The sequence below is a fragment of the Triticum aestivum genome, chromosome 6A (genome assembly GCF_018294505.1).
Source record: "Triticum aestivum cultivar Chinese Spring chromosome 6A, IWGSC CS RefSeq v2.1, whole genome shotgun sequence".
In the NCBI taxonomy this organism is placed as follows: domain Eukaryota; kingdom Viridiplantae; phylum Streptophyta; class Magnoliopsida; order Poales; family Poaceae; genus Triticum; species Triticum aestivum.
Window position 1 is genome coordinate 376,855,247 of NC_057809.1, and position 18,503 is coordinate 376,873,749.

Here is an 18,503-nt window from a genome sequence, read left to right on the forward strand (position 1 = left end):
CAGGTAGAGGCATACTAGTGACACTCTGTTTGTCTATGTATTCACACATGTACTAAGTTTCCGGTTAATACAATTCTAGCATGAATAATAAACATTTATCATGATATAAGGAAATATAAATAACAACTTTATTATTGCCTTAGGGCATATTTCCTTCAGGGGCCACTACTCCTCATGCATCCGCGACGACGGCTCACCTGTATGGCAGCGGTGTGAGCCTCGCGCGTCCCAGACATGGTTTGTGTCTGGCTACTCTTCGCGCGTCTAGCGTTGGACGTTGGGGGCCAAGGCGATGTAGCGGAGGGGGAGGCCGCTGGTGACCGAGGTGAGGTGTGAGTGGCGGGTAAGATGGGGGACGTGGTGGGCGGCGACGATGCTCGAGAGAGGAACGGGAGGTGGGGGTTGACCGGATCGAGCGTGATGTACGGGGGTTATGGGTGGGGCCTGGGCGAAGGGCACGAGCGTGGGGCGGACGGGGACGACAGAGTTTTCGTCCGCCCCCAAAAATTGGTAAACCTACTTTTAGTTTAGGTTAGTTTTTATCTTAATGGCTAGATCTAAATGAGTGGGCTTGATCGTAGGGCTCTAATTGTTTTGTGTTGTTCTGCGTAGGTTAGGTTGTGTGCACTTAGGAATGAATATGTTTGCTTGTTTAATAGTAGTAGAGATCAGTCATATTGGTTTACTAATCTCTCTCGTATTTTAGTCATTTTTATCGTAATTTTAACTCATAAATTACAAGTTATATATAACAAAAATAATATCATTGAAAACTACATTCAAATCTGAATTCATCAATATAATATTTGGTGACATGTATTAACATTTTGCTAGTCAAGTATGTGGTCAAACTTTGACCCAAACATCGAGAGGAACTAATAAATCAGGACGGAGGTAGTACTCTATAGTGAGGAGTAATGTATGTATGATGTCATGCAACACTGCACTTAGACCGATCACATTGGGAGTAACTTCAAGAGTAACATCGGGTCCAACTTAGCAAATTTGCCTATGTGCCAATGAGTTAATAAGGAGAAAGGTAAATTAAGTAACTTGGCTAGTTACTCATTCTATGAATAACATCACACATACCAACACAAAATGAGCCTATAACCTAATAAACAAAGCTTTGCATGACACTATACATATGTTACTACTCCCTCAGTCTAGATATATAAATGAGCTTACGAAAACAATATAATCCCAAAACACTTAGGTGTATAATTCATGTGGTCAGACCCATGAGATCGGATTGACCGCCGCCGCCTCAATAGGGACACGACGACTGAGAAGCCTAGCCAGGTCGGTTTGCGGTCAGGTGAGGTACCACTGGGTTGTAACACCACCAGTAGCCCCTGAACTGGTATTTGATCTAGCTTCTTCCTGGTCGGAGTCAATCTCTTGATGATATGGCATGTTTGCATGTTGAGATGAATAATTTAGTGAGAACTTAAAGTATATAATAATATGGGATACTTGATGTTTATTAAAATATTAAACATTTATAGAACATAAAATGTGCATGATTGTATATACAAATTTAAACATCCATGTAATGCTTTGTACGGCTATTAGTATGTCAAAAATATATCTAAAAGGCTAAAAATATTTATAAATTTCTCTTAATAATGTATAAATGTGTAAAGAAAATTAAAAAATTCTTTCATAGAGAGTATAATTTTTTGGAGGGGCTTTTTTTAGGATTAAGCATAAGTTTTTGTGAAGAGCTTAAAGTATAACTTTTTTGTTCCCTCAAAAAAAAAGTATAACTTTTTTGTAATGCCTCGGTACAAGGACATGGGCTAATATCATGCACTTTGGGCCGTGCTATCCAGGGCGACGACAGGCGCATGTGTCGCTGGCCCGCTTCCGTGTAAGTGGGTGGCAAGTTTGCAACAGAAGAGCCGCACGAATTCCCCCAAACCCTGAAAAGGTCACGCCGCAGCTGCGACTCCGGCCGCCGGCCTCCCCTCCTATATGGAACCTCAGCAAGAGTCGACCGCCGGCGGCCGCAAGAGGCGGCGTAGAGGAGGAGTCGGGAAACGCCAGAAGGATTATTCTTCCTCACAACAGGCACCTCCGCCTGCCCCTCCAGCGGATGCGGCCTCCCCCCTGGAGAAGCGGCGACGCAAGGCCGGCGAGGCCGCCGCAATACCCAAGGGGCGCAAGCCTACGAGCCTACTCGAAAAGGTAATTACTTTACAGGGGTAGAGACTCCTGGAGCTACATGGGTAGAATACTAGAATGAGGAGTGTTGGTAGCTTGGTATTCGTTTCCTTTGCAAACTGGTGTGTTCGATGAGATGATTTGCTACATCTGTATGTACGCACCTCTTGGGATTTTTGACTTTTGAATACTTACTCATATGATTAAAATCCCTGAAGATGAAAATACTAGAGCATACTGCTAGAATGCATGATAATTCATTTCATTTCATTAAAACAACTGTACACAATTATGATAAAAAAATTGCTGGAATTGTGATCATATGTGCCACTTTGCAAAAAAGTATATCTATATCTATACCACTATATAGTGTACCAATAACTTCAAAGTATTATTATCTGTTGATTTATTTTTATCCAATGGAGAAGTGGCAAATCCCATCATCGTTGGCCGTTGGATCTATTTCTCAGTTCGGTTGGATCATGCCATGCTGCATCTCTAGAATCTTTTACAAACCAACATGAGGAGACCAACATGTTTGCCCGCTCTTTGTGCGACTTCCCGCCTGCCCATTGCCATGCTTGGTCACTGCCGAAAGACGTAGACAACCAAAGGCATTGTCTATATCTAGTGCGCTTTGTAGAGAAGTAGAATAGAAGTCTACATAAAATTAATTGTATGCAAAAACTATATCTATACTACTATATAGTGTATCAGTTTTGAACTTTTGAATCACAAGACCAAGAAGCAATGTTAACCGTTGATTAAGTCCATCGGATGGTTGAAAATGCTGGGATTCACAGCTACAGTACCTGCTACATACTGTAAAAGTTGAGCTGCTTGTGGCTGTCACATCTGTGTGCGTACGTGTACCTGGCCTGGGCAGCCGCTCCGTCCATGGCACACGTGCTGGCAGCTGAGCCGTGAGCGTGGCAGTGTGTGCTCTGCATGCAACATGTGCACCAATCAAGCGCCATTGAGATAACTAGGAGGTGAAGTTTCGAGAGAGTTGCTTAGAACTGCATGTATTTAAAGATAGGGCTACACAAGAAGTTAAACTAATAATGCTTGGACCTTTGAGATTTATTTATTTTTTGAATTGAGTTGAAGTTCCGGTCGAGTTTGTTTAAGCTGGCTGTAGCGCAAGTACTAATTATAAGAATGCAAACTTTGAACGTGCTGTGCATGTACCCGCGTACTAGTAATTATGTACTCCCTCCATCCCAAAATAAGTGTATACACAAAAGTTCCTGAACTTTTGGGACGGAGGGAGTACTATCCAACTAAATATGTATGCATGTGTAACCGATTTAAAGCTGATATGTACATGCAGTGTATGGCAAAGAAACAAGTGTGTAAATTTCAGATGAAGTGTAAGATTAATTTATATGGGGATGGATAATTTTTTATATATAGGATGAGCAGAAAGATATTGCAGTATAATAACTACTATAGGAACACACTTTAGTACTAACTAATACCGTCACATGCGTAGCATGTACCACTCACTAGTATAAGAAGTATACTTGTATTCCGAACTGAGTACAGTCTTTCTTTTGCCCGTGCACAAATGGTGTATTACACATATTTTAGCATGTTCTCTATCTCTAGTACGAAACATTCAGGAACTTTTGTGTATGCACATGTACTTAAACCCAGCAATGGGAGTTCATATTTGATGACGTGATCGTTGTTCTGGATTTCCAGTAGAACCAGCAGGGGTGTGTCCTAATGTTGATAATGTCAACGCTTAAGCTAGAGATACTCACATGCTTGGCTGAATTTAATACACATCTCCATCACACAAAATGCACATTTGCTCTTAGGTCTTTTTTTCTAACAAATCCCACAATTTATGTGCGGTTTGGATAGCTGGAGTTGTTAAACATGATTGGCAGTAGCAAGTGAGGTATGCCAGATGACGTGAGGATGGGAGGCTGTTGCAGCAACAACGCCAAGGATAACGAAGCTGGTGAAGAAATTGTGAAGGTCTTATGGACTAGATTTCACTGATCTGCCAAGGGCCTAGAGTGCGCGACAGTGTCACTTGGGTGCGGGTGTTTAGCTCAAATGTTAACTGTGATTTGGACTGTTGGTAGATCTTTGTTTCCTTTCTTAGCCATTTGGTCATTCTAAGTGCTTCTTCAGCCTCCTAAACCCGTAATGAACTGGATTAAGCTCCGGTAACCATGAGCGCTGGTTTTGTTTTGCTGTATCCAACATCTATGATTTCTATTAATGATATAAATTGATGACAGTCCTTTTTCTCAAGGAAAAAAAAGAAATTGGTATCTGTATATGATTGTGTTGGTCATACCTTCTTTTTATTTCTCTGACCTTTTCTCATGAGTTATTTGATTTTTTTTGTCTGGTGACGTCTATTTGTAGATGCGTGCAAGGTTATCTGGAGGTCATTTCAGAATGTTAAATGAGAAACTGTACACTTGCAGGTTCACATTCATTCCACAGAACACTTCTTTTTGTATAAGTTGATGTGTTGGTACTTGGTAGACCAGGACTCTTAACATTCTCTTACTGCACAGTATAGTTTTGACCAATAATTAATCATAAGAACATGATAATACTTCAGTTTCATATTGTAAAACATATGGTATTGTGAGTTGTGATTAACTAGATCGGATATGGTACAGATATTTTCTAGATACTGATCATGAAAGGTGATAAAAAATGTATACAACAGTTGTTAACCTAAACACCCGAGAATATTCTTCATGCCTTGCCTGATCTGGCACTGCCAATTATCCCTCATGTCAACTGGTAGCCTGAATGATTGTTTTCTCATTAACCTAGGGGTGTGTATGCCTTTAACCTTGGAGTTGGAAATACTGGAACCTCCATAGAAACCAGAGCATCAACTTTTGCATGATACACGTCTTCTCATTTGTTCTTATATTTTCCAGTGGCCAGGATGCATTTGACTACTTTAAAAACGAGCCTGAGCTTTTTGACGTGGTATGTTACGTATTTATTTCTTCTACCATATTAATATTTTTATCTGCTAGCATATACTATTCTTCTTTCTAGCACATTAGTTTATAGCATTGACATGGAGTCAGTGTCAAGATAAGTATGTCAGCTCTAATCAATATAAGTATGTCTGCTCTAGTGGTAAAGCATCGGAGTATCTGGGCAGGGTGAGTTTTTGCATATGTGACACCCTGAAACCATAAATTTAGTGCTCATTGTTTAATTTCTCTGTGATTCAATCTTTTCTTTTTGACGGGTCTTGTGCTTCCATCTTGTTTGCACATTCTATCTGAAACCATGTATGAGCTTCTACATGGTTTGCTATTTCTTTCTTTTGAATATATAGTTTCTTGCTTGCACATTCTATCTGAAATAAATGTCTTGTAGTGATTGATATGCAGAAAGCTTCTTGCATATGTGAAGTCAGGATAATTGATCCTGAGAAAGCAACTCCATATTCACCTGCGTGGTTGAAATTTCACTCTGTTCTCTTTTAGTATCATGCAGGATATCAAGAGCAGATGTCACATTGGCCGGAGCAGCCAGTTAATGTGATAATCAAGTGGTTGAAGAGTCATAACAAATCATGGACCGTTGCTGATTTTGGATGTGGTAAGAATGCTAAGAAGTTACTTTCTTGAATTTTGCAATCTCTTGCAATTTACCTCTCGTTATTTCCCTGCACAAGCATGAGATTACCATTGACATTGCGCAGGCAATGCAGCAGTTGCTAAAAACGTGAAGAACAAGGTCTTCTCCATCGATCTTGTTTCAGATGACCCTTCAGTGATTGCTTGTGATATGGCTCATGTAAGCACTAGCCGCATTTATTTTTGTGGCGTTTTACCTTGTTAGCTTTATGTTTTCGGTGGTTTAGGCTCTGCTCTTTTTTGTTAACTTTCATTTTAGCTGCAGAAACACGTTAGCAGTTATTCCCAGTTAGCTCCTCGGATTCCAAATTGTGATCTTCATGACTAGTGATAAGCATGAGAAAACACTGCGGAATATGGCAGAATGACTTTAGTGCGATATAATGAACATTGGCAATATTCCTGTGCAAGAGCTTAGCATTTTTGGCTAGATTAGTTTCATAGCCACTTGCAGTTGCACATTTTATTTGGTATCATTTCATGTTTTACATGGTGGAATCCTCGTGCCGCAATCTCCCGGCCTCTCAAGCCATCTTTCCCTGACCCTGCTAATACCCCCACCCTCCATCCGATGACCTTGGTAGCCATTGGCCACAGAAGGGGGGCTTTCTCTTTTAGCTTGCCCCCTCACCTCTCTTTGGTAACATGGTGGTTATTGTAGTTGTATCCTTCTCTTTTTTTTTTTCTGGGTGCGCTTCAGTTGTTTCTTTGAAATGAGGTCTGCCGTGGCTGAGACTGTACATTTGGAGAGGAGTTGTACCTAAGTAAAGCTGATGAGATAGTATTGGTGCTTCGTGAACTGGAGTGCTCAATTTTTTTGTGAATTATTTCTGTGCATCACTCTTTGCAGTTCTTGGTGATGCAATCTGTGGTCTGTCTCTCAATTGCAAGCTGCTAATTGTAATGTTAGATCATGCTACATATGTGGAATGGTTCTCCTTCATTTCAATCTTTGTACTACACAAGTAGTAACCAGCATGTGTGGCTCATAATCGAATGCAGTTTCCCCGTTAGGGGAATGGGGTTTTGTAATTTTTTTTTTCATGATGGATCTTTCAACACTAAAATTTCCTGATATTAGTATGGTATTCTTGTTTTTGAAACAGAAGTTGCTATCACCAATATTCAATACATTGGTGCATTGTTTAAAGGGTTTTTATCATTTATGCCACCGGTTGTGTCCCACTACTCAGTTTTGCCACTAGGAACTTCAACTGCTCAAAAATGACATCGCTTCGTTAGAAACATGCTCAAAAATGCCACTAGACACCATTATTGTGATCTCAAATCTCTTTTGCCATGTTATAATGACATAAATACCTACGAATCAACATGCGAGCTCTTTCTCTATCTCACTACAATAAAGTGTGGGGCCCACTTGTTCCCAACAGCGTTCTTTTTCCCCTGTAAAATTATTCGCTTGGTTACTCCTGGCAAGTGGGGCCACACTAATCATTGTGAGATAGAGAGAACTGACATGTGGGCCTAGACTTACTTTTGTCATATAACATGGTCAATGTGTTTGACGTGAAAATAACAATGTCTAATGGCATTTTGAGCAAACATCTACCAGAATTATGGCATTTTTGAGATATCTAAGGGCATTTTTGAGTAAGCATCTCACGAATCGATGGCATTTTTGAGTAGCTGTAATTTCTAATGGCAAAACTGAGTAGTGGGACACAACTAGTGGCATGAATGATAAATACCCTTGTTTAAATTTAAAGTGGACCAATGTAGTTTATACTGGAGGCGTATTAGTTGACAACAATAGGTTCATCTCCTCCTTAGTATTTCACGGCATCATCCTTTAGGAATTATTTACTCACTTAAATTGAGATGTTGGTAAACTAAATCATCAGCAATACCATTCACTATGATGGTTTGTTGCTGTTCTCCTGATTAGACTTTATCATGTATATTCCTTTGACATTTTTTTTCCTTTTGGATTTCCAATCTTATGCAGTCCTCCCTTTGAAAATAAAAAGAAGTACTAGTCCTCAGTGTGTTTAGAACCAAGCGTTTAATATAAACATGGAAATGTCTCTTTTGGTACCCGAGTTGTTACTTCAACTAAATGTGTAGTCATTTATGCACAGACCCCATTGGAGCCATCCTCTGTAGATGTGGCGATATTTTGTCTTTCTTTGATGGGAACCAACTTTCCGAGTTATCTACAGGAAGCTAACAGAGTCCTCAAGCCAAGGTTTGCTCAATGATTAGCTGCTACACTTTTACAGCGAATGGTCTTTGGCTCACTTTTTAGTGTTTACACATTTGTTTAAGCACTGGGTCTGTCCTTTTACGCATTTGTTTAAGCAGTGGTTGGCTTCTTATTGCGGAAGTGAGGAGTAGGCTAGACCCAAATACCGGAGGTGCTGATCCTGATAAGTTCTCCGAAGCCATCAGCCAGCTTGGCTTTAACCTTATTTCGAAGGTTTGTATTTACTATTTCAAAGATTTCCTAGAAAGATTTTCACATGATACAGTGCTCGGCTACTTGCTAGCTTCTTTGTGTACCCAGCTAGCTTTTTTTTCTTCCCGAAAAGGTCCCTGGATTATATTGAAGTTTCACCTGCAGTAGAAAGCACAACAACAGTTAAGGAAATTATAACCAGATCCTTTGACCAGCCAGCTACTCCCTCCGTTCCAAAATAGATGACCCAACTTTGTACTAACTTAGTACAAAGTTGGGTCATCTATTTTGGAACGGAGGGAGTAGCTTTATTGACATTATTCGAAACTCTAATGTCTAAAGAGAGAAGTGCATATTTCAACCTTGAAGTCTAGGGGTAGTTTAATTTACAACCCCGAACTCCAAAACTGGTTAGGAGACAACCTCAAACTTTCAATACCGGCTAAATTATACCCCTCAAATGATTGGCAGGTTTGATGATGAAATGGTAACTTAAATACTACCCATGATTTTCTTGTGTTTATGAAACTAATCTTCTTAGAAATAATTCTAAGCCTCCCATCTTGCATCAAGATGCCCTTTGTACTTTGGAGAACACATCTCTAATAATTTACTCATGTCGTTCTCCACCCCATGTATCTCCAAGATTATTTTCTTCCATTTTGTAATCCAAGAAAAAATCCGTGAATAAATGTCCTGTCCATCTATAAAATTTTCTTGACAACATGTGCCATGTTTGTTCAATCTTCTTTTCACAAAATGTGCCATGCATGGTTGCCCACTCTGGTCATTCACATGACATGTGTCATCGTTGCTCTTTTGTAGTACTCCCTCTGTAAAGTAATATAAGAGCATTTAGATCACTAAAGTAGTGATCTAAATGCTCTTATATTATGTAACACAGGGAGTATATAATTCTGACATTTGCCAAATTGATGAAGAAGTACTAAGAAATGAATTAATATCACTACATTTGATCCATGAATGGTTATTTAATAGCAGGTGATACCTAATACCGCATGCCTATACCTAATCCTGATCTTGACAAACTCATCATATGAAACCACAAAAGAAAACCCATTCAATCAATTACACATAAGACAGACTTCTGAAGTATTTAATAGCAACAAAAGAAAACTGTAAATTAACTTTGCATGAGCCATGACTTCAGTACGCGCAAATTCCAGTGAAATCAATCATCCAACCCACTATTGTCTGCATAATGGTTATACACAAAAGTGAAAGAAATAATGACTTAATCTTTTAGTAACTCTAGTATGAATGGAGAAGCATGAAGATATTTTACTGACCTTGATGCCTAGTAGAAGGGGAAAAAACAGAGCACAGAGACTTACCAATGGCTAGTTGTCACCAGTACTGGTTGTCACGATGTATTTTTTTTCCAGATTACCATAAGTTACATACGATAAATATGCCATCTCTGAATTTATTGGACTCACATCGCTGACAATCTTCTAAAAAGCATGAGACGGAGCAAGGAGCTATCAATTTTCCTTCACCAATATGATGGACCTCTCAAATGGGGCTGGCAACTTCAAAAAAATAAAAATAAAAAATGGGGCTGGTTGCAACCAGCAAAGATCCTACATCGTGTCACCTCAGGTTCAGAATATTAGCTTCAGCATAACAACAACTTCAAGATTTGCAGTACTACTATCTACGCTACTTTTGTGCCTTTTCATATATAAGTAACAACATCTAAAAGATCATCAGTACACACCTTTACAGTAAGGCAAAGTGAGATAATAAGTATCTACATGATAATAGGGAGATCAGTTTTATACCGGACTGCTTGTGAATGTACTTGATTAATCACATTGACTTGGTTTTTCCATATGGACAATACTCTGCACTTCCCTTCATCGTTCTGAGAACAAATGCACAGGTAGACGATCTACACCTCTTAAATTGCTAATTAGCTGAAAACGCGAGTCTGATCAGATCTATGTTCAGAATATCGGTAACTTGTACCTGCTCGATTGGGTGAGGAGTAGGGATTAATCGGGGAATTGGCCTATTAACTGAATTTATCGGTAACCCATTTATCGGTAGGTTAATTAGGGCCATATCTATATATCTTAGCTACATAGGAACATGCAATGTACTAAATGCCTAAATATGCTATTGTGCTGCTGCTGCTGCTGGTGGTCTCGGAGAGAGGGAGGGGGAGGGGGCAGCTACCTGGAGCCGTGCTGCTGCTGCTGGTCACGGAGAGAGGGAGGGGGCGGCAACCTTGAGCCGTGCTGCTGCTGCTGTTCTCGGAGAGAGGGAGGGGGTGGCGGTGCTGCTACTGCTGGTCTCGGAGAGAGGGAGGGGGCGGCGAGCTTGAGCAGGAGGAAGCTTGGAGAGGGGCGGCAGCGGCGGCTTCTCCAGCCTCCTCCAACGAGGAAACGGGAACGAGGGAACGAGGGAGGGGAGAGAGAGAGGGAACGGGCTGTGACCTAACACACCCAGATCTGGAAAAAGGAGGGAATGGGCCAAAAATTTTGGGCCCAAGTTTCTCTCTCCAGTTAATCAGGCCAGTGGGATAAATCGGCCTTTTAGAGGATAAATCGGCCTGACAACCAGTTAATCGGCTTGACCAGTTAACGCCAAGGATAAGCTGTTATCGCATCCGTGACCTACGGAATCAGGATAAACTGGCCGATTAACTTAAATATCGGCTGATGTTTTTAACAGTGGATCAGATTCAGATCACACAACCGAACAGAAAAATACATCAGATCAACATGATAGCACATGGAGAGGGGGGGGGGGGGTTAGTGGCGCGTGGCAAGGGCATGTAATTGGCCAAACTTCACGCAATGAGAGATCCACTGGCCATGGTCGTCGCTTGAGCCTTCGTTGGTTCCCGGCGGAGCAGATGCAGCATGTGGAAGGCTGAGAATCCGCGGGGACGGCGTCAGCCGACACGTGCCTGATGTCGACCACGGAAGGGCACCGAGCATGACAGATAGAGTGAGAGCCGAACAGGAAGACCACCGCTGCCGCTCTTGCTTGCCATTCTCCGCACCAAGGAGATCAAAGGATCTGGTTGGAGGATGTCGAGGACGCGAAGCTAGTGGCGCAGTTGTCCGCGCCGCCGCACAGATGGACGGCGAGTAACACAGGGGAACATGAGGCGTCCCCGACGGCCGGTGGTGTAGGGGGCGGCTTCCTGACGGCCGGCTGTAGGAGCATGCGCCGTCCCCGATGGCCGGCCAGGAGGTGTAGGAGGAGGCGCCATCCCCGACAGCCGGCCAGGCGGTGTTGCCGCCGACGGCCAAGGCGAGGCGATGGGGAGACACGGAGATGTGACGGGCGTCCTTCAAGGTGCGACGGCGCGAGGCGATGGGGGCGGCGTCGTGAAGGTGTGGCGGCTCGAGGCGATTGGGGGCGGAGCGATGGTGCGACAGTTCCTTTCCTTTATTTCTTTTTTGACGTCGGCAGTTCCTTTCCTTTCGTGCCAAAGGAAGGGAATCATCAGGAAGGGAAAGAATTGTTTAGCGCTAAACGTGTTTAGTCGCTCACCATTAGGACAATAAGAACTGTTGGATTAACATGAATGAATGGCCGAGATCTGTTGGATCTGCCCCGTTGGATCCTTTTTATATTGGTACAGATTTGTGTTGAAAATTAACTTGATATGAAAAAGACAAAATTGTCGCATGTGTGCTGTTTGTGTTTAAAACTTTAAAGAACATAGACCAACCTAGTTTCTTATCATGCGGAAATAACTGGAGTGAAAGATCATTCCAAAGGCTTGCATATCCTTGAAAATTGAATTATCACCTGCTCATACTGAACTCTGGTTTTCTGTATATTAAGGTACACAAGCTGTAGTATTTGGAGTGGCAATGTTGCTTAGTGCATTACTGAATAATGGACAATAAGAGATATGGATGTCACCGCTTTAATTATGCACCCTTAGGACATGCTTCAGAAACTAATCTGTTCTTTGAGCCGAGTGTGGATCTAGTACGTGGTTATGGGTTTGAAATGTTCCCATTGATGCATCTTTTTCTGTGTTCCATGTTTGAAAGTCCACATGACGGGTTCTCGTTTTTGGTTGGACTTTGGATCCTTTTGACATACCGGTGTAGTGATGTACATATATAGTTAGTTTTTGTATTGACATAATGACATGACCATACATAAATCTCTATATACTACTTAAAAAGAACATAAGGTTCTCATTTCACCTTTCTTCCCACCACCCCTTCGTCCAACCTTCCATGTATATGATAATCAATCACCTTAATTTACTCCTTCTGAACCAATTCCACTTTAATTTACTTACCAAATTTCTAATCAAAATATAAGACAATTCACGGGCAGAATTTGATGAACATTTATTTACACAATCGCATTATTATTGACAGGTAGTAAATCACAAGCTAACGTACTAGAATATTTATACCCGGTTGCAACGCATGGGCATTGTTCTAGTTATATAAAAAGAGAAAATCACTCCGGTACTTGTCAGTTGCTAATTGGTTCCTTTCTGCAGGATGAGAAGAACAAAATGTTTGTCCTGTTTTATTTCAGGAAAAAGGTTGGTCACCCTGTTTCCTACCTCCGCCTGAGTGACAATTAACAATTACATCGTTGACATAGTCAAAATATATTTTAACACTGAACTGATGTTGCGGTTTGATTTCTCTCCACAGGAAAAGAGCAAGGTGGCGAAAAACATTGAATGGCCCCAGTTGAAACCTTGCTTGTACAAGCGGCGATGATCTCAACCCCCACTATGGTCGCTCCAGACCTCTTCCAGAGTGTGGTTAAATTAATCGATGTCTTGTGCTAAAGTAGTCATCCTTTTCTGCTCCTATTTCCTTTACCTTTGGGCAGCTGTATGTTGAAAGAATCAGACCACACCAGATATGACCTAGTAAGCGCTGTAACTCGAGGCAGTTTAGAAGTGTATTATCATACAGTTCTGAATCTGCTTCTTATCTTCTTTCCTGGGCCTTGTAAACGAGTGGAGGATAAGATCAACAAAGGGCATGATTTCTGTGTTATTTGTTATATTTGGTACCCCCTCTCTAAAGAAATGGAAGATTGTTTAGATCACCACATCACTACTTTATAGTGATCTAAACGATCTTATATTTCTTTGTGGAGGTAGTACTTTCTCAGCTCACAACGAGGCCATCCTTCTAGCTAGAATATCTACGCTAGTACTGGATTTCTCTTGCCTTTTTGATTGGGGTTATTGGAGTGACCCGTCGCTGCCACTTGTGGATTTGGATGGCGACCGATTTGTCTGCATGCCTGCCACTTCCTGGTGGAAAATTGGCTTCCTTTTTTCCTGGGTTGAATTCGCCTCTCCCCGCGAAAAAAGAACGAAAAATAATTCACCTCCATTTTCCTCATGTGGCCGAGCACGAGCCTGTCACGACCGGTTTATACAGTATTCGCTAGCTCCGTCTCATAATATAAGAACGTTTTTGATATTAGTCTAGTATCAAAAACATTCTTATATTATGAGATGGAGGGAATAGCTTCTAGTAAATGATGATGGAGGTCTGTGGATTTCCTACAACATACTGAACTTGCTTGATATGATGTGGTCTCCAGTTAGAGTCCACGCAAATGTGTTTTTGTCTTGTATGAAACCATCGCTGAAGCACTAGTGGCATGTGAATGTGATCAATAATGTATAGTTTCGCAACTAAGATGCGTTTTGCTCTTGCACAGTTGAGAAGAACTGTTTCTGCGTGCACTTCTGTCAAAATTTCTATATTTTTCTGTTGCGTATTTTTCTTCTACACGTGCGATCCGATCCAAACAGGCCCTTAAATGCTCGAGCGATATTGTCAATTGTTATGAAAACGATACTCCCGTTTTGACCTTTATTTGTTTATTATTATACCATTGGCAGGATATAGGAGTAAGAAAATGCACACACGCACAAATAGCGCAGTACTCCACGGGTGACTCCCTAATTCCAAGATCCAAGTAGACAGATACTTAAATATTTCCTGTACGTATTCTCTTGCCAAGTATAGGATTTACTTTATGTACATGCAGTGGTTAATGCCCTGCTAATGGAGGATCGCGTTAGATCTGACAGGTGCCCCTTCCGAGAGGGAGAGACACAGCAGTGTGCTGTCACACGGCTGTAAAAAAGAAACGGTAGACTCTATACACAGTAGTATTTCCTCCGTCCGAAAATACTTTCATCAAAATGAATAAAAAGACATCTATGCAGAATTAAAAATACATCTAGATACATTCCTTTCTATCCATTTTGATGACAAATATTTTCGGATGGAGGAAGTACTACATACTACTTCATCCGTTCAAAAATACTTGTCAATAAAGTGAACAAAAAAGATGTATATAAAACTAAAATACATCTAGATACATCTTCTTTTATTTATTTTAATGACAAGTATTTTTGGATGGAGGAAGTAGTACTAATATACTACTGTATGTTTGTATTGGTAAAAAGTGTATGTTTGGCTTTACAATAATTAAAAAAAAGAGACGGTGACATGCACCTTTCTAATGTATTTTTTATTTCATTCTATAATTTATTCTAAAATTTTTATATGTGTACACTTTTAACCAGACGAAAAGAGTATACTGAAAGTAGTACTAACAACTAAGTTAAACATAGTTTACACACACGCTGCTTCGTGCAACCTTCACTCACCAGCCGTATCTATCCATCCATCGCTATCTGGACTCATAGGCCGGACCCCAATTATGAAGTGAACCGAAATGAGCAGTGTTTAGGGGGGTGGGGCCCACACACTTGGCTTAAGCCACAGCAAACATGATCATTATAAGACCTCCTTCCATGTAAAGGTGCTTAGATGAGGTGCTAAATATATTAAACGCCTTAACAACTCAAGTCTCCAATACAAACGTGCTAAGCTTTTGGGTGCTAAGCTTCATGTATTTAATTAGTTGTAGACTCAAAATGTGCTTCCACCTAGGTACACGTACTTAGCACCGTTTTCTTCCGGGGTCACCATACTATTCTCTCACATCTTAACTAACATGCCACATAAGACTTTTTGCTTAGTTCACAATCTTAGCACCTGTCCAAGGTGGAACATTGGGAGAGTCCTAATGCTAGCGTGTAAGTTCCACGTGTACTACATGACGCCGCAAACGACCTGGCCGCTTGCGGTACATTCATTTTCATGCCAAAACCTGCCGCACCTCAGGTCGGAGCAATCCCTACCGAAATACCAGTAATCATTTTCATCTACGCCTCGGCCTAATTCTGTTTTTAGTGTTCTTTGGCGCCATACCCCGAAAGGTGCCAAGAATAACACCAATTGCATATCGGGGCCGCAATGGTCGATGTTTAGGGCCAATTCGTCTCACTCGATCCAACGCCGCGTTTGGACCTTTCGCTTTCCAACCCTTCCGCTAATTTCCACCTACCCATATTTCCGCCTTCTTCCTCCTTTTCAGTGTGATTTTTCTAGCGGAACATCTCTCGTGTATATCTATCTACTACTCCCTCGGTCAAAACGGGTGTATCTTTGTTGATTACATGATATTACGTATATAGATTGTTTTCTTGTACACCAAGTTCACCTCATGTTTTCTTGTATAGATGAAGGACGCGACCCATTTTATACATTATATATATGTGCATTTTTTTGCAAGAGAAATTTTCAATCTATTCATCAATCATGGCAATACCGAAAACACAAGAGGCAATAAAAAATACAACCAGGTCTATGGACCACCTAGCGACGACTACAAGCACTGGAGCGAGCCGAAGGCGCGCCGCCGTCATCGCCCCTCCATCACCGAAGCCGGGCAAAACTTGTTGTAATAGACAGTCGGGAAGTCGTCGTGCTAAGACCCCAAAGGACCAGCACACCAGAGCAGCAACCATCACCGATGAAAAGAGTTGTAGATCGGAAAGATCAAACCTGTAATCACACAAACAAAAACTGGATCCAAATAGATCCACCGAAGACCAGGACCAACCGAATCCCATGAGATCCGACAGAGACACACCTCTATGCCTCCTCCGACAATGCTATTCGCACCATCGGGACGGGGATAGGACGTGGGAGACATTATTGCTACCGAGGGACATCGCCGCCACCACATAGCCCCAACCAAGACGTTCAACCTAGCAAAAACGAGAACGGGGTCCCTCCCATCGGCGGGGGCCGAGATCCTCTGCACCTCCACAGGCCAAAGGCCATTGGAGGCGGGGCGGATCCATGGCGGCGCCGACAGGCGGAGGAAGGAGGCTTTTCTTGGGGAGGAGGAAAGCAGTCGGGGTACTTGTAGTATTATATATACATGCATATTGCACCCGATCTATACATCGTGCTTTGCATTGCCAAACTACATGGTATCACATAGGTTTCGATCCTAGCCCTAGCTTCCGCCCCCGTGCCGCCACCGCAGGTCCTTTGCTGCCGCCGTGCCCTATTCTCCTCGCGCCACCGCCGCGCCCTATCCTCCTCGTGCCACTTCCGTAGGTCCTTGCCACCGCTGCACCATCTTCTTCGCGCTAACGCGCCTCTGCCGCTGCCACGCACTACCCCTTTTCTCTCCTGCCACTGTTGCACCTCTTGTTGCCGCTGCAAACTCCTTCCCTCCCGAGCCCTCCTCTTGATCCCCAACTCCCTCTAGAGCCCTTACTCTCGATCCCCAGCCCCAATCCAATCGCCCCTCCACCCGATTGCTAAACCCCACAACCGACCCGCTAGACGCTCGCCACCCCAACCCGCTCTTCCCTCCACCCGGCCTCTCCCCAACCCGATCGCTCAACCCTTCTGGCACCGAACCCCCTTTTCCCTTCCCAGCCACCGCTGCCACCTTTAACTGAGACACTCCCTAGCCGCTGCTATTATGACCACCCCCAAACCCCTCCATCTGTAGTGCCTACACTATGCTCGTCCCGCGTATAGACGTTCCTGGTCTCTTTGGTCCTCGACCAACGCCGCACCATGCTTACTTCGTCGGCCGCAACTGTAGGGTGACTACCCCATGCTGCCATCTCCTGCGACACAATGGCTGGCGCGTAGGATCGAAAGTATGTCTAGAGGGGGAGTGATTAGACTACTTGACCAAATAAAAATCTAGCATTTTCCCAATTTTAAGTCTTGGCAGATTTTAGCAACTTAGCACTAGTCAAGCAATCGACCTACACATGCAAGTCTACGAGTATAGCAGTGGAATGTAAAACATTGCACATGAAGGTAAATGGAGGAGTTTGGAGGGAGCAAACGCAATGTAGACACGGAGATTTTTGGCGTGGTTCCGATAGGTGGTGCTATCGTACATCCATGTTGATGGAGACTTTAACCCACGAAGGGTAACGGTTGCGCGAGTCCACGGAGGGCTCCACCCACGAAGGGTCCACGAAGAAGCAACCTTGTCTATCCCACCATGGCCATCGCCCACGAAGGACTTGCCTCACTAGGGTAGATCTTCATGAAGTAGGCGATCTCTTTGCCCGTACAAACTTCTTGGTTCAACACCACAATCTTGATGGAGGCTCCCAAGTGACACCTAACCAATCTAGGAGACACCACTCTCCAAAAAGTAATAGACGGTGTGTTGATGATGAACTCCTTGCTCTTGTGCTTCAAATGATAGTCTCCCCAACACTCAACTCTCTCTCACTAATTTGGATTTGGTGGAAAGATGATTTGAGTGGAAAGCAACTTGGAGAAGGCTAGAGATCAACATTCATATGGTTGGAATGGAATATCTTGACCTCAACACATGAGTAGGTGGTTCTCTATCAGAAAATGTATGATGGAAGTGTAGGCATGTTCTGATGGCTCTCCTCACAAATGAAGAGTGGGTGGAGGGGTATATATAGCCTCCACACAAAATCTAACCATTACACACAAATCACCAAACTCGATGGGACCGAATAATGAAACTCGGTTGGACCGATTTAGTTCAAAATGTGAACGTTAGGATTTTTGGTGGGACCGACTTGTCAACTCGGTGAGACCGATTTCATTAGGGTTAGGGCATAACGTAATCTCAGTGAGACCAATTACACAAACTTGGTGAGACCGATTTTGGTAATAAGCTAACCAGAGAGTTGGCCAGGCAAACTCGGTGGGACCGATTCGCTCATCTCGGTGAGACCGAAATGTTACGAAGGGGAAACAGAGAGTTTGCATTGCGAACTCGGTGGGACCGAAACGTTATGAAGGGAAACAGAGAGTTTGCAATCCCATCTCGGTGAGACCGAGATCCCTAGCGGTGAGACCGAAAAGACTAGGGTTTTGTGGCAGTGGCTATGTCAACTGAACTCGGTGGCGCCGGAT

The 18,503-nt window shown here is 42.6% G+C and overlaps 1 protein-coding gene across 2 annotated transcripts; it reads left to right on the forward strand.

Annotated features, from left to right (window-relative positions):
* Positions 1 to 1,888: 1,888 nt before the first annotated feature.
* LOC123127580 (ribosomal RNA-processing protein 8) lies at positions 1,889 to 13,244 on the forward strand. Of its 2 annotated transcripts, XM_044547326.1 has the most exons (9): positions 1,889 to 2,190; positions 4,555 to 4,616; positions 5,088 to 5,139; positions 5,652 to 5,766; positions 5,870 to 5,964; positions 7,904 to 8,010; positions 8,127 to 8,241; positions 12,731 to 12,775; positions 12,891 to 13,244. In XM_044547326.1, exons 1-9 carry the CDS (start codon positions 1,978 to 1,980, stop codon positions 12,957 to 12,959), a joined length of 873 nt encoding a protein of 290 aa, XP_044403261.1. In that variant the 5' UTR covers positions 1,889 to 1,977; the 3' UTR covers positions 12,960 to 13,244. The 2 variants fall into 2 exon arrangements, with proteins under 2 accessions (XP_044403261.1, XP_044403262.1); XM_044547327.1 differs by lacking the exons at positions 4,555 to 4,616; positions 5,088 to 5,139 and having other exon boundaries at positions 1,893 to 2,190.
* The last annotated feature ends 5,259 nt before the right edge of the window (positions 13,245 to 18,503 follow it).

Coding starts and splice junctions, on each gene's coding strand:
- LOC123127580 (XM_044547326.1), top strand. CDS start 1,978: ATGGAACCTCAGCAAGAGTCGACCGCCGGCGGCCGCAAGAGGCGGCGT. Junction 8,242..12,730: donor GCTTTAACCTTATTTCGAAG/GTTTGTATTTAC, acceptor TCCTTTCTGCAG/GATGAGAAGAACAAAATGTT. Junction 12,776..12,890: donor TGTTTTATTTCAGGAAAAAG/GTTGGTCACCCT, acceptor TTCTCTCCACAG/GAAAAGAGCAAGGTGGCGAA.